General features: G+C 40.5%; 1 protein-coding gene across 3 annotated transcripts in view; it reads left to right on the forward strand.

Moving 5' to 3' along the window:
• The first annotated feature begins 859 nt into the window (after positions 1–859).
• Positions 860–17,335, forward strand: part of LOC138757253 (protein unc-13 homolog B-like) — a 615,971-nt gene continuing 599,495 nt past the window's right edge. For all 3 annotated transcript variants that reach the window (XM_069924286.1, XM_069924287.1, XM_069924289.1), the window contains exon 1: positions 860–1,080. In XM_069924286.1, coding sequence (XP_069780387.1) covers positions 1,059–1,080 — 22 coding nt within the window. In that variant the 5' untranslated portion in view covers positions 860–1,058. The remainder of the gene's footprint in view (positions 1,081–17,335) is intronic.

Genomic DNA, 17,335 nt, shown 5'->3' on the forward strand with positions numbered 1-17,335 from the left:
TCTTTAGCAGAACGTGATACCAAATTTATGAACAAACCACAACTTTTAAATATTTGTACTGTATTCATAGAAATATGACTTGAAAATGTATCCTTTCAAATGAAACTAAATGGGGACACGGACTATAAAGTTGGTATCTCATCAAATAATGTTTGGTGATGCTGTTATATAAAATTGGAATTAATTATTTAAACAAAAAAGTAGGAACTGAGTTAAATTCCTGATGAAAGAGCGCCAACCATTGTGAGTTAGAGACTTCTGTTTGTGAATCGAAGGGCGAATGAAAATCCACCTGGAATCATATCGGAAACTTCAAATGTACTTTTAAATCTTCAAATACCCAATTTATACAAACCATCCTCTTTATGGAAGCCCACTGATGTCCAAAGACTATATGTTACTCTGGAGGGATACCTGTTCCTAATACCTGTACCGAAACACTTATTTGGAGCGACTTCGTTTTGGATTCACGAACTCGGAACTTCGTCCAATTCTGGAAGGGCGACCAGTTGAACACGTCGACGCAATTTCTCTCCTCAACCCGCACAGTGAATTAAAGCTCCTCTCAAGCGAGCTCAGATCGAGTTGGATTCCGCCGTGACTTTCAGAACTTGAAGAGCTGGAACGATCACTTACCTGGCGCTGGGAAAATGAGGAACAAGGAAGGTTCCGAGTTCTAGTTACGTCACTCACCTGATCGTCGCCCTCCGAGAAACTCCTTCGCCCCACCTCTTCCACACCCTCGCTCCTCTTCAATTGGTTCGGTCGTCGGATCGGGCGTCGCGGACGCACGTCCATCACACGAGCGCGCTGTTCCATTGGTGGCAATTTCCAGTCCGTCCCGCCCCCTCCCCGCAGACACGGTACTTCCGCCTCTGGAATAAACGGACTAATCAACATGGCGATGGGTTGTCAGTGGTCGCGTCGAGCGAGTCAGAGTTGCTACCAGATTTCAGTCGTGACGCTTTGCATTGCGCGAGCGTACTCGGAGGGTCACTGAGAGCACAGCTGAGATTTTCAGCATCACTGTTCGGCGGCGAAGCGGACTTTGATGCACTATGTCTCTACTTTGTGTGAGAGGTGAGTTGCTCGGGGGTGTGTGGCGGGGCTGGGGGGGGGGTTGGTGAGGAAGGAGGCCTGGGGCAAAGGTTCATGCCCACTGTGCCACCACTTCATTCAAAGTCACCGATCCGAGCCACATTACGGTCGGAGAAGCAAGCGGACTTGTTGCTGGGTGGAAAGAAGCTCTTTCGCAATTATGTCTGTCCAACTGCGGCGACGAAGACGTTTAGCCAACTTGTAGCTTTCGCTTCAATCTGCCCATTCTCACGCTCTCTCCCCCCTCTTTATCACCGGCTTACTCGCGTTTCCAGAATTATAGCACAAAATACGGTCACCGATGAAACTTTCCGCATCTTTAAAATGATTATCGGAACTCCATTTACCCTGGTGGCGATTCAGTTCATCCAGTTGCAATGAGAAGGGAACTGATTAATTCCATTCGCAATGACGTGGGAGTCGATTTCAAGCCTCCTCTCGGAAGGTGACTGTTGCTGCAGGTAAATGGATGCGATGGACGAGTAACGTGACACAAAAGCAAATGTTCTTTTTTTTGGCTGGTTCCCTGATGTGGATAGAAACGTTTGAACAGAGAATTGACGGAAGAACCGAGCCTCCACTCCAGCCTTTTCGTAATCAAGTCTGACTGAAATGGACGGGTTTCCCAGGCGTATGAAATTTGTGGGAAAAGTTGTGGTTTTTTTAAAATAAACTGTAATTATGATTTTTACGTGTCCGTCAATCTGAATCCAGCTTTGGTAGCTTTGCGAAGTTGTAATGTTCACGCCTTTGCTCATTCTTGTGTTGAAGTGAGATGCTGAGTCTAATGGGCATTTTAATGACCGTCTACAGATCCAATTTGATCATAGATTTGTTTAACACGTCAAATAAAAAAAAATCTTCCCGTTGGATGGATGAACTCGATGAAGAGGAGCAGGAGAAATTCGACTGGTTCTATAGCGTGACACATTCAACTCTACAATATTCCATTGCACTTCCCATTCCATGGTTCTAATTGATATTGTACAGTATTACATTTGTTAAATGTACACTGCAAAAATCTCTATCTCCCTTTGAAATCCAATTTTACAACAATGTTAAAAGATGATGGTTTTGTAAATATTAATAGTCGTACTGTAAGGTCATAATAATGCATCGGGAAATTTGCTTAACCAGGCGGCGGGCGACATTTCGTTCTCCAACTGGCAGGCGATCCTCTCCCTCGTCTGCCGATTTTTTTCTTGTCGAGAAAACGTAACGTTATTTCAGCATTTTGAAAGCAAATAATTCAGGAAGTATGGGGATTAAGATATTCTGAACAACATCACAATTCGTGGTGCACATCGTCTTTCCATTTGGTGTTCGTTATCTTAAAAAATAATGACTCGCGTCTTCTAATAATGAATAGGACATCCCAATTACTTCTCGTTGTGTTTTCCCCCGCATCTTCTACTTCTTACACTCGTTAGTGAGCAATTCAATACTGTCACAAAACTCGCGGTGTCTTTTACAAGCGATGTCAGCGTCGTATCGATAAAGTAAAACTGAACAACTCATAGTTTGTCTCAATTAATAAAAAATGTGATGCCAGCTTTAGCTGTTGCATCAATCAAACCAAAGTCATTTAAAAAAAAAATTAGCAAGGCTTATCTCATTATAATATTAAGAACGATTTATTTGGTTACTGGAGTGAGAGACTGAGAAGTAGATCTCCAGAGAAGCAAAAAAATGCAGAATTGGTACTGGAATAGTCCAGAACATTCTCTTAGAATTGTGACCCAGGCTCTTTGTTCCCATTAACTGAATTATCAGGTGCAGTAAGGTCTGACAAAGCACCTTTTGTATTTGCAGCATGTGATCTGAAGCTATTGATGAAAAAGTGACAGCTTGTAGCTTAAATGGCAAGATTTTTCCTTGAGAAGTGGTGTATAGAGTTAATTGGGGAGCAAATTCTAGAAAGTGGCTCCCGCATCATTGAAACAGAGCAGATAATGAATGAAAAATGAAGGGAACGAAGTAGAAGATGTGAAAAACAGTTGGAGTTATTGGTATCTTCACAAGATAAAGGAACAAAAGTGGGCCACGTGGTCCTGAGTCTGTTCTGCAACTCTACCCTAAGTTGAACTATACTCACACCTAGTTCTAATTGCCAGCCTTTTCCCCCGTTATCCCCTGATGCCCCGACCAAGTAGATATTGATCAATCTGCTTAAACTCTCCCAGCGATCGGGCCACCACCACCGTATGTGGCAATGAGTTCCACAAATCCACAACATTCTGACTAAAGAAGTTTTTTCTCACTAGTTTTAAATGGATAACTTCTAATTTTAGACTGTGCCCTCTTGTCCTTGAATCACCCACCAAGGGAAACCTCTATATCCACTCTGTCAAAACTTTTCAAAATTTGAAATGCCTCTCATTCTTCTATATTCTAATGAATACAATCCGAGAGCTGCCAAACATTCCTCATACGTTAGGCCTGGTTTTCAGGAATCATCCTAGTAAATCTCCTCTGCAGTCTCTCCAACAACATCACATCCTTTCTAAGATAGGGGGCCCAAAACAGCACACAGTACTCCAAATGAGGTCTCCCCAGAGCCCCGTACAGCCTCATCAACACCTCTTTACTCTTGTACACTATTCCTCTTGAAACAAATGCCAACATAGCATTTGCTTTCTTCACTACTGCTTCAACCTGGTCATTGACGTTTTGGTTTCCCTGCAAGAGGACGTCCAGGTCCCTTTGCACTTGAGGTTTGAGTTTTCTCCCCATCCAAATAGTACTCTGCCTGTTTATTTCCACTACCAAAACCTAGAACTGTACATTTCTCAACATTGTATCTCGTCTACCTTTTTATATTTGCCCAATCCCCTAAGCTGTCTATATCCTTTTGCAACTTTTTGGTTTTTTCAACACTTCATGGTCCACCACCTAGCTTGGTGTAATCTGCAAATTTGGCCATAAAACCATTCAACCCACAATCCACATCATTAATATAAATTATAAACAGTAGTGGCCCCAAGACCAACCCCTGCGGTACACAGCTTGTTACAGGCAGCCAACCTGAACAGGATCCCTTTAAACCTTTGTTTCCTGCCTATGCTTTAAGCAATTCCAGTTGTTAAATTGGGTGATCAGAAATGTCAGTGAGTGTGGAATTGATAACCAACCAGCATTACACACCAAGGTTGTGGAGAGGAATTTTTAGACATTTTCAGATTTCTGAAAATACAAGAATATTCAAGTTCATTTATCATCCGATTGTACCAGTACAAATTGACGAAACAGCATTCTCTGGTCCACGATGCAGAACAGTGAAGGCACACATAAAGACATAATACACATACATACAAACAATACCTATAGTCCGAACCTATATGCATATTATAATAAATGTTATTAAATGGTATTAATAAATGGTGGAGTCACAGAGGGTTGTTTTCTGAGTTCAACAGCCATTCAGCAATCTTACTGCCTGTGGGGAGAAGCTTTTCCGCCACCTGCAGATACAGTATCTCCTTCCCAACGGAAGTAGCTGAAAGATGCTATGGTGGGGGAGTAGAGATCCTCCCTGACTTTTTTTTTTGCGAGCCCTTTTTAAACAAATGCCTCTGATCTGATGCTCTTCAGCAACCATACTACACTGTGATGCAACCAGTCAGAATGCCCTTGATAAAGCTCCTGTGGAAAGTTGACAGAATGGTGGCCAGTAGCCTTGCCTGCCTCAGCTTTCTATGGAATTGCAGTTGCTGTTGTGCCTTCTTGACAAGTGAGGAGATGTTGTGCATCCACGAAAGGTCACTTAAGTGAATGAGGAATTTGGTGCTCACCACTCTCTCCACTATTAATATGGTGTAATCCCTGCTACTCCTGAAGTCCACATCATCTCCTTTGTCTTGTCTACATTGAGGCTTTAGTTGTTATCCTTGCATCATTTAATGGGATTTTCCTCTTCTCTGAAGGAGAGCTGGATGTGGCATTGCAGTCATGGTTCAGTTGCATGAACAGGAGCAGGCTGAGCACACAATCCTGAGATGCACCAGTGCTTGGCATGATGGTACTCGACGTTCTGCCAATGTGGACAGAGGTCTTTCTGTTAGGAAGTCCAGAATCCAGTTATAGAGAGGGGTGTTGCATTACAGCAAGGATAGCTTTGCCACCAGCCTCTGGGATCTGATTGTAATAAGTGCCAAGCTGAAGTCAATGAACCTGAATATGAGGTGTGGGTCAGGATGGAGTGGAGGGAAAAGGCTATAGCATCGTCAGTTGAATGGTTCCATCTGTAGGCTAATTGAATGAGTTGCCGTGTCTTTGGGTGGTGTGTTTCGATAAATTCCTTCATCAAACACTTAAAGCATTTCATAATGGGTGGTAGTTTTCAAGACTGCAGAGAACAAAGCAAAAAGGAAATTGAGTGTTTTTTGTGCTAATACAAGAGCAGAAACTGATTTGGGCATTGTTATGGATCTGGATTTCACAATTGAGAATAATGGATAAAAGAACTTGAGTAATGGGAGCATGAGAAGGCCACTTGACGTGTTGAATATGCAATGCCATTCAATAAGATCGTGGCTCTTCTGAGCGTGAGCATATCTCCACTTACCTGTCTATTCTCTGTAATCCTCAATTCTCCTGTTTCTCAAAAATCTATCTGAAATGCTGTGCCCTCCATAATGTTAAGGTCAAAGACATTTTTTTCCTTTATTTGCCTCTGTGCTCCACAGTTTTAAATTTATATTCAAACAATTCATATGATTAAAGTGCACGTTCCAGATTTTATTCATGTAGAAATTACCGCACTTTTTATACAGCGTTCCTTCATTTCAGGACTCCATCATGTTTGGTACATTTGGATTCACAGCTGTTTCTGATTACTTGGGTATGCTTAATTGCTTCATTGGTGCAGGTATAAGAGAGTTCGGCTTACTTTTAAGCTTTTGATTACCCTTGGAGTCTGTAGTTGCTATTTTTCAACATGAGGACCAGAGTTGTGCCAATGAAAGTCAAAGAAGCCATTATGAGACTGAAAGAAGAGAATAAAACAGTAAAAGACATCACCCAAACATTAAGATTACTAAAATCAACAATTTGGAACTTCATTAAAAAGAAAGGGCAAGATCAGTTATTGTAAAGAGACCCCCCAATGCTGCTGATCACAGAAGTATTCTCATTATAATGAAGAAAAATCTCCAAACACATGTCCGACTGATCATAAACGCTCTTTGGGGGCAGATCTGGATGTGTTAATGACTGCTATCTTCAGAGACTTCTGAACAGAAATACAGAGGCTACACTGTAAGATGCAAACAACAAGTTAGCCCCAGAAACCGGATGGCCAGACTACAGTTAGCCAAGAAGTATTTAAAAGAGCCAGCAGAATTTTGGAACAGGTAGATGAGACCAAGATTAAACTGTCTAAGAGTAATGGCAAGAGCAAAGTGTGGAGGAGTAAAGGAACTGCCCAAGATTCAAAGCATACCACCTCATCTGAAACATGGTGGTGGGGGTGTTATGGCTGCCATAGGATCTGGTGCACTTATCTGCTGATAGCAGAAGCAAAATTCTGAGGTACAGGGGTGCAGTGCTAATTTTTTTAGTTGCTAGAGCTCACCAAAAACAATGACAAGGTGTTCTCGTGAGACCTGGCGTTGGTGGCCACCATGTTGTATTTTGTGTTATATAATTGAGAACATGGTTGCACTCACTAATTATAAAAAATAATTAACAAGTAAAGAAAAAGATGGCAATCATGTATTTTGCTAATTTAAAACTAATTACCTACTTACCAAATACCACTAATGAGAAGTTTCACAATAATTTCCACAAAGGGTCAGGCATAATGTTTTCAGGGGTCTGAAGCAACTCTTGTCCTGGTGTCACTTGCTGATCTATGGTACCGCAACCATGATTGTGGTATATGGCTCAGGATTCCACTGAACCTAGAGAAAGTCCATATAGCTTAAATATAAGTGCTGAAACATGATTTATGAGAATTCTTGAGCATGTTGTTGTTATTATCAAGTTCATGTGACTGAATCCTCTCTCACACTTGGACGTCCAAACCGGAATAATGTGAACAGCTCAGTAATGGGCGTAAATCTTGGAGGATATGGCATCCACAATCCTCCACATAATTTCTGAAGGTATTTATGACACAGAAAGAAGAAAGCTAAAACCTCTTACAGAGAGATGATATTGCAGCTTCTCCATAATTAGTTGGTATTTCAGCAGGCCTTTATCAAGGATACACATTTCATTTAACAGGGATTTATATATATTTTGAGGGTCAGAAGTATGAGAACCTTTCAAGGTTGAGGTCGTAAACATGCAGTCCTGAAAATTGTTTACAAGATGGGTAAGAAACTATAGATAATAAATGGAGACAATTTTGTTGTTGCTTATTAAGGTAATTTCTCCAAACTTCCCCTTTACAACTGCCTCTTGAGCTTCAAGAATTTTTGTATCAGTTTGGTCTTTCTCGATACAGCTTCTTTTTTGCCCATCTACTCGACCAACAGTGCCTTCCTTTGCAGCTATAATAGTCATCTCTACCTTCCCATTTCTATATCAATGTATTCAGAATGGTTTCTATATCTTCCTTGACAGGTCGACCTTGCTGATTCCCACTTCACAGATGTATTTCCGCACTTCATCAAGTGCACCATAGGATTTTGTTTACTCTCCCGTGCCACCTCACCCTTATTTTGCAAGAACTTGAAGCACTCTTGCTTCAACACTTACATAAATCCTGGCCTCAGTTTCCCCAGCTGTCCCAGCCCCGGCTCTTGAGTTTGGCATCTCACTTTCTCTCGTTCACTTAACTCTCTCTCGTTCTCTTAACTCTCTCTCGTTCTCTTAACTCTCTCTCGTTCTCTTAACTCTCTCTCGTTCTCTTAACTCTCTCTCGTTCTCTTAACTCTCTCTCGTTCTCTTAACTCTCTCTCGTTCTCTTAACTCTCTCTCGTTCTCTTAACTCTCTCTCGTTCTCTTAACTCTCTCTCGTTCTCTTAACTCTCTCTCGTTCTCTTAACTCTCTCTCGTTCTCTTAACTCTCTCTCGTTCTCTTAACTCTCTCTCGTTCTCTTAACTCTCTCTCGTTCTCTTAACTCTCTCTCGTTCTCTTAACTCTCTCTCGTTCTCTTAACTCTCTCTCGTTCTCTTAACTCTCTCTCGTTCTCTTAACTCTCTCTCGTTCTCTTAACTCTCTCTCGTTCTCTTAACTCTCTCTCGTTCTCTTAACTCTCTCTCGTTCTCTTAACTCTCTCTCGTTCTCTTAACTCTCTCTCGTTCTCTTAACTCTCTCTCGTTCTCTTAACTCTCTCTCGTTCTCTTAACTCTCTCTCGTTCTCTTAACTCTCTCTCGTTCTCTTAACTCTCTCTCATTTGTTTTCCTCTTAAGTTTCTTCCTTTTCTTTTTCCTGCTGCCAAGCATGTGCTTTTGTCGCCTGATGTCATTCCTTTTATCATTTTTTTTTTCACTAAATGTCTGATGTCCTTTTTTAGAAATCCTCTCATCTGGAGTGTGGATTTTTCATCTTTGCTCAAATTCAGAGGAGCTGTAATTCATTTGAAGATGGTGTCAAACTTCCCCTAAAACATAACTCCATGTATCTGATGTCAAGTGCACATGACTTGCATGTGGTTTCCCATAACACTTCTCATCCTCTATCCCAAAACCCGCTTCCGTTAAATCCCTGCTGTATTTTATATGCGGCTGCTGTTAATCCCCACAAGTTTAAATTGCCCATTTTTTTTTTGCCTTTTATTTTTACAAAGGTGCTGGAACGGCGCACCAGCAGACTGGACCCTTGCTGTAGTGTATAAAAACATCTCATCAGCTCAGGTTTGAGCAAATGCCTCCAAACTCATTGTATGGCACTTCATCCTACGGCAAGCCAATGATTCCACACATACTGCTATATAACCATATAACAATGACAGCACAGAAACAGGCTAGTTCAGCCCTTCTCATCCATGCTGAACACCTCCTACCTAGTCCCATTGACCCGCACCCAGCCCATAACCTTCCATACCTCTCTTGTCCTTATACATATCCAACTTTTCATTAAATATTAAAATCGAGCCTGCATCTACCACTTTGGCTGGAAACTCATTCCACACTCCCACCATCCTCTGAGTGAAGAAATAGCCCCTCATGCTTCCCCTAAACTTTTCCCCTTCAATCTCAATCCATGCCCTCTTGTTTGAATCTCCCCTACTCTTAAAGGAAAAGGTCTGTCTGTCCCCCTCATAATTTTAAATACCTCTATCAAATCACCCCTCAATCTTCTATGTTCCAGGGAATAAAGTCCTAGCCTGTTTAACTTTCCCTGTAACCCAAACACTGAAACCCAGGCCACATTCTTGTAAATCTCCTCTGCACTCTCTCTACTTTGTTGATATCCTTCCCATAATTCGGCAACCAAAACTGCACACAATATTCCAAATTTGGCCTCACCAGTGCTTTATACAACTTCAACATGACATCCCAACTCCTGTACTCAATACTCCGATTTATGAAGGCCAACATACTAAAGGCTTTCTTCACCTCCCTATCTACATGTGAATCCACTTTAGGGAATTATGTACCAGAATTCCTAAATCCCCTTGTTCTACTGCACTTCTCAGTTGTCGACCATTTAACAAGTATGACCTTTGCTGATTAGTCCCACCAAAATGTAGCACCTCACATTTATCAGTATTAAACTCCATCTGCCATCTTTCAGCCCACTCTTCTAACTGGCCTATATCCCACTGCAAGCTTTGAAAACTTTCTTCACTGTCCACAGCATCACCAATCTTCGTATCATCTGCATAGTTACATTAATATGGATGACAAACAATAATGGACCCAGTACCGATCCTTGAGGCACTCCACTAGTCACCGGCCTCCAATTTGACAAACAATTTTCCACCACTACTCTCTGGCATCTCCCATCTAACCATTGCTTAATCTGTTTCACTACTTCAACATTAATACCTAATAAATGAACTTTCCTAACTAACCTCTTATGCAGAATCTTATCAAAAGCCTTACTAAAGTCCATATAGATAACATTCACAGCCTTCCCTTGTCAACCTTCTTCGTAACCTCCTCTAAAAACTCTACAAGATTTGTTAAACATGATCTATCATGCACAAAACCATGTTGACTACCCCTAATTCATCCCTGTGTATCCAAATAATTGTATAAACCATCTCTAAGAACATTCTCCATTAATTTGTTGACTACCAACATCAGACTCACAGGCCTATAATTACCAGGTTTACTTTTAGAACCTTATTTAAACAGTGGAACAACATGAGCTACCCTCCAGTCCTCTGGCACCTACAACGTGGCTAATGACTTTTAAATATTTTTGTCAGAGCCCCCACTATTTGTACACAAACCTCCCTCAAGGTCCTAGGGAATATCTTGTCAGGACCAGGAGATTTATCCACCTTTTTTCTCTTTAAAATAGCCAGTACTACCTCCTCATTAATCTGTATATTTTCCATGACCTCTACCAATTTTTCTTATTTCATCTGACTTAATAGTCTTTTTCTTCGTGATGAAGAAAAAAATAATTTAAAATATCCCCCATCTCTTCTGACTCCTCACATAGCCTACCCTTCTGATCCTCAAGGGCCCAATTTTATCTCTCACTATTCATTACTTTTAATAAACCTGGAGAATTCCTTTGGATTTATTTTTACCTTGCTTGCCAAAGCAGCCTCGTATCTCCTTTTTAGCCTTTCTAATTTCTTTCTTCAGCAACAAAGGAGTTTTTCAAAGCTGAAAACTGGAAAATTCTTGAATGGCCTATCAGTCACCTACTCTAAATCCAATTGAGCATGCCTTCCATGTGCTGAAGTGAAAACGTAAGGGGATAACCCCTAAAACAAGCAGGAGCTGAAGATAGCTGCAGTAGAGACCTGGCAGAACAACACCAAAGCAGATACTCAGCAGTCATTGCATGGAAGGGATATGAAACAAAGGACAGTACTAAACATAATTACTCTTGTTTACATTTGCTATGCCCCAAATATGGTGCGCTGAAATGAGGGGACTACAAGAGCCAAAGACTCATTGTTTACTGTTCTCGGTTTGGCTGTGGGTGTCTGCGGCGTCCCTGGGTCTGGAGGCTGTGTGAGTTCTGTTTGTTCTGATCTGTAGGGTTGTTGACGCATGCGTGGGAGATTTGGGCGGTTGTTTTTTTTTTAGTTAACCTGCGTTGACTAGTATGGCAGGATAGACGATGGGTGAGTAAGGCTCTGATATTTTCTGTTGACCGTTACATGTGACGTTACCTAAGAGAATGATCGTTATCGTTAGTCACGTTAGCAAGGACATTATTATCACATTACAATGATTGTTACCATGTTATGAGTCCTTTTTGTTTACTAATAAACAATTTAAAACTCATCTGGATTTCGTTAAGAATTTATTCGAACGTGTCACAGTAAGGACTCCACTTAACTTCCAAGCAGATTTTTTAAATGGATAGTAGTCACTAAATTTTAGTCAACAGAAAGTATTCAACAAGATTGAATTGGACATTGTTGGAACATCCCTCTTTCGTTTATAGAGATACTGAAAGCAATATTTCCATGTTGGAAATGCTGAGCATCGGCTACAGAGGGGTCCAGGGCTTCTAATCCTAGAGCATAACGTCCTATGAACACGCTGGCAGTAATTTGCTGAGAATCACAGCGATATTATTGACTGCTGCTTTGGTGGAAACTTGCTCGTTGTAAGCAGCACATCATAGCTTTTGCGGATTCCTCCTGTGAATTTATTTAGTTTGGAGGCACTTCTGCTTGTTCATTGGGGACTTGATTTTGTGCTCATGCTTGGTGTTAAAGCTCGGCGGATGGTTGTATGGAGATGTGTTAAATGGATGCCACCGCCATTGCTGCCGATGTCACTGCTGAAGCACTATTATAACCACTGCAGAAGACATCGACTGAATTTAAGGTTAGCAACTTGGAAGTGGCTGAAGGTGTGTCACAGAGTGGTGATGAAGAGGATGAAATGCAAAGGATGTGCAATTCCAACTGGAGAAAGTCAAGTATTAAGGTAACCTCTGACATGCAGGATGGAATACAACCAGGTAACAGTGTGACGAATGTTGGAAGCAGGAGAAGCAAACAATGTTCTTCTGGATCAAGTTTCAGTGTTTCCTGTACTCCATCTAACCATATAAAGGCTAAGGCTGAAATGGCTGTTCTTGTTATATCACAAAAATTGCTTAAGGATGAACACATTTTGGAAGACCAGGAGGAGTCAGCTAAGGAGCACCTGGAGCTGGAAGCAAACATTGCTGCTACCAGGGTAAAAGTGAAGATTCTAGGAGCTTCAAAGTGATCTAGTGTTCGAAGTAACTTATCTGAAGTGTCTGATGGTATGGAGTCGTATCTTGAGAAAGAACAATAGGAAAATAAAACATTTAATGTTAAGACAGATCCTTTTGTACCAGAGTTACAAGTCATGCATACACATGGACAAATCCTCCCAAAGCACGGTGTTGCCAATCCAAAAACACCAATAATAACAACTCCCTTGACATTCCAGTCAAGCATCAGTCATCCAGTTGAACATGCACATGTGAAATCTCCAGCTACGTTACCTGCTACAAGTAACAGTGAAAAGAGCAACGTATTCTCAGCCATGGAAAGGCAAAACAAAATTACTGCATCATTAATCCAGTGTCTATCTTCCATACCCAAGAAGGAGATTCAAGTTTTTGATGGTGACCCACTTCAGTTCTAAGTGTTAATTGAATCCTTTGAACACAATATTGAAAACAAGAATAAAAACCACAAAGATTGTCTCTATTATCTGGAATAGTGCACAAAAGAACAACCAAGGGAACTTGTAAAGCGTTGCCTACATATGGCTTTGGATAGAGGATTCAGGAAGGCTAAGTTTTTACCATAGGAGGATTTTGGCAACGAGCATAAAATTGCTGCAGCTTGCATGAAGAAGACTCTTTCATGGTCGACAATAAAACTGGAGGACACAAAAGCTCTACAGGCATATACCCTCATTCTAAGAGGATGTTGTAATGCCATGGAAGATGTCAACTACATGCATGAGGGTAACATGCTTACTAATCTGCAAACCATCATAAGGAAGTTGCCCTACTGGCTCGGGGATATATGGAGAACTGAGATTTACAGGAAAAATGCAGCTTTCGTTTTGAATATTTTATTTTTGTTTTTTCAAACATATACATAACATTTTATATATAATAAACTTTTTCTTACAAACATTACAACAAATCAAAAATGAAAGTCCCCCCTCCCCCCCATATACAGATCCATGATGTGAGAGCTTAGATATATTTTATGAATATAGAGTACAAATGGGGAAACTACATTTTTGAATGTACAATAGTTACTTTTATAACTTTTTTTCTTTTTATTACTGTATCTGGGCTCCTATATGATCTAGGTATGGCTGCCAGTGTCATATTTGTTCTTTTAAATTGTATGTGATTTTTTTACCCCCCATAGCCATACAACTGTTCATTTCCTCAGTCTGCTCGAAGTAAAGGGGAGTCGGACTTGCAAGTGATTGCGGTTATTTTTTTCACTACCGCCAGTGCTATTTTTATAAATGAGATTTGATATTTGATCAATTTGTTGCTTATTTCCATAAAATTACCTAATAGATATAGCTCAAGGTCACCCTTGAAGGCCACTCCTTTTATCCTGGTTAATTTTTCTGTGATTTCTTGTCAAAATGGCCTCACCTTCACACACGACCATGTGGCATGTAGAAAAGTTGCTGTCTCAGACCCACATCTGAAACACATCTCTGAAATTTCAGCTTTTGATCTGTGTAACTTTTGTGGGGTAAGATATAACTGATGTATTTAAAAAAAAAATTGTACTGAACCGATCCATATTTTGCATTTATAATTGATGTCTTGCTGTCCTTACACCAATCTGACCAGCTTCTTTCTGATCCAACTCCCATCTTTCTCTTGACCTCTGCAACCCTGGTTTTGCACTTTTGCTCTGAAGAGCGTAGTTCTGTGACTGAGTATATAGATATGTTTTTGGGAGATAAATTGGGAAGGGTTTGTTAGAGTAGGTTACATACAAACACTTTAAAACTGATCTTATTTTAAATACTGGAACTCTGCTAATGCTAGACATATCGGCCCCACAACCTTTGCAAGGGCTTTGGAGAGTCCCCAAGAGACTTCACTAATGGATTATTATTTACAAAAAGGCAATAGATGAAAGATCTTGTCAGAGCCACAGATTGGAGCTGTTCTAAGAGGGCCATGTGGTTTGGCAAGCAGAGAGAGTCAAACAGGTTTTCTCTCTGTGTGTGCACCATCATGAACAACAGCTATGTGGATGACTGTCTCACTTCAGCAGCCTCGGAAGAAGATGCAGTAGCTCTTAATCATGAGCTGAGTGCTATTTGTTTCAAGGGAGGCTTTCTATTTAACAAGTGAATAAGTAACAGTCGTCATGTTGGTGCCATACCTGAAACAGAGAGAGCAAAAGTAATAAAGAATTTGGACTTGGACCATGATAACCTTCCTGTGGAGAGGGTGTTAGCTGAACAATGGTGTGTTCAGTCTGATTTTTAAAAAAAAAATTAAAATCATCTTGAAAGATTGACCCCTCACAAGAAGGGAGATTCTTTCAACAGTCAGCTTGATATATAATCCCCTAGAAATATTGGCACCAGTAGTCCTGACTGCCAAGAAGATCCTGCAAGATTTGTGTATGAAAAGGATTGGTTGGGGTGATATACCAGATTCCTCTGTACAAAAATGGATGTATTGAATTCAGGATCTTCATAAGCTGAAAAATTTAAGGTTGACAGATGTTTCAAACCCACAAACTTTGAAAAGGTGACATCTTTTTCAGCTGCAACATTTTGCTGATGTGTGTGAGGATGATTACGGAACTGTTAGTTACCTGTTACTGCATAATAGGATCAGGCACATTGTGGGTTTTTGATAGGAAAAGCCAGAGTGGCTCCATTAAAGCCAGCCACTATGCTGAAATGGAATTGACTGTTGCCACCAGAATGGACACCAGGTGGAGAAAAGAGATGCAGATGAAACTAGCACCTCTGTGCTCAAATAAATCAACCATAAGACCACAAGTTGTTGAACTTTTGTGACCAAAAGAGTGAATTAAATTGACACAGTCTCACATGTGAAGATGGGTTAACACAGTTAACAGTACATATGGCTTCCCAAGGTTTGAAAGTCCAATCTTTTCTGAAGGAAGAAATATGGATGTACAGGCTTCAGTTTCTCCTTCGGCCTCGAAGAATGGGCTCAAAACCTTGATGGATTGGAAGAAATCTTGCCGAAGGACTCTGAAATCAGGAGCATAATTGTAAATGTTGCTCAGATAACATCTGAAGAAGTGAATCCAGTAACCTGCTTAGTCCATTACTTCTCATCCAGGACTTGTTTGAAAAGGGAAGTTGCTCAGACTTAAGACTACTCTTGTATTGTAGCAGAAAGAGGAAATAAGCAAATAGTGTTCTTCCTCTGCTTCATCCAGATGACTTCCTTCAGCCATAAAAGGAGAAAGGAAATCTTGAGACTCAGGAAAACAGTGGTCTTACAGTGGAAGAACTAGCTAATACTGAAATGGAGATAATCTGCTTTTGCAGAAGAGATTTGCAGATGAAATCTCAAGTATGAGAAAAGGAATGAATGTTAAGGGGACTAGGCACATTTGTAAACTCACCTCCATTCTGGAAAATTATATATTAAGAGTTGGTGGGTGACTTAGAAGAGCAGCAGTGCCAGAAGAGATGAAACTCCCTGTCATACTGGCCAAAGATTTTCACATTTCTGATCTAATTCTTTGACATGCACATGAAGAGGTGGGTCATGGTGGTTGCAACCATATGTTATCCAGACTACACCAAAAATATTGGATTCTTGGTGCTACTATGTTGATCAGAAAAATTGTGTTGAAATCTGTTGTTTGTCGGCATATGCTACTCCTGGACAACAGTAGATAGCAGATTTGCCCCTGGACAGAGTCTCTCCTGATGAACCTCCCTTCACATGTGTTGAAGTCGATTATTTTGGACCCTTTGGAGTGAAGCGTGGAAGGAATGTTGTGAAGCTCTATGGTGTTATTTTCACATGTTTAGCTATAGGAGCAATTTACATTGAAGTGGCATCATAACTTGACAGACTCTTTCAGCAATGCCCTTCAATGTTTTACAACCAGATGTGGCCAAGTGAAAGATCTATGATCTGACAATGGCACCAATTTTATGGGAGCTCAGCGTAAGTTGAGGGAGGCAATTGAAAGCTGGAATGAGGGTCAAATCCATAATACACTGCTCCAGAAAGGAATCCATTGGATCTTTCTTTCCCCTGCTGGCTCACACCATTGGGGCATATGGGAAAGATTAATTAGATCAGTGTGAAAGGTTCTCAATTCCACCCTAAATGTGCAAAGTCTTGATGTTACGGGGGATATTAGAATGGTTATGGATAATTATGTCTTTAAAAGAGATAGATTATGGGGGGTTTAGTGTAGGTCCCTTCACAAAAGACGAGCTTTGCTGAAGCAAAGAATGCTGATCTATTGTGTATGGGCAATAAAGTGCAGGCTCAGAAGTACAGATAAGATCTTTCAAAGATTGGGTTTGGAGCCTTGGGAGACAATTTTAGTTTTTACTAGCAGAGAGAGGAAAAAAACAAACAGGATTCTTGAGAGAGAGAGAGAGAGAGAGATCAGTTTTACAGTAGTAGTTGAGACTGCAAAATGGCAAGCTGGCAGGCTTATTGAAAAACTCCATTTTGAAGACTGGTTGTGAGTTCTGAGTTTGGCCTGTTCAAATGGTTGGCTAGAGAGTTTCTTCTGAAATAATGGAAACAAGAGGAACTCTGTGGTGACCTGGAAGAAGAGGTTATAATTTAGAAAACCCATGATGGGACAAGTTTCTTCGGCAAGACACTGAAGTGATTGATTGGAAACACACAAACATGATTTCCTCCAACGAGCAACTAATTTCTCTCTAAAACCAACAAGAATCTTCCTGAGTGATAAGCATTTACCTTTCAAGAAACAAAGCCTGGTGAAATTCATAAATGTTAAATTCTGTGCACAGTATAAGAATTGCCTGATATTGGTGAACTTGGAGAAAAGAAAAGTGAATGACTGGACTGTGAAACAAAGAACTTTCCTGAACATATACATATTACATACGTGCACTTAGAATTAGGAGGGAGTAAACAATAATAAGTTAAAGTTTGATCTTGTTATTATGTTTAAAGAAAATTAAGAG

The sequence above is a fragment of the Narcine bancroftii genome, chromosome 3 (genome assembly GCF_036971445.1).
Source record: "Narcine bancroftii isolate sNarBan1 chromosome 3, sNarBan1.hap1, whole genome shotgun sequence".
Lineage (NCBI taxonomy): Eukaryota > Metazoa > Chordata > Chondrichthyes > Torpediniformes > Narcinidae > Narcine > Narcine bancroftii.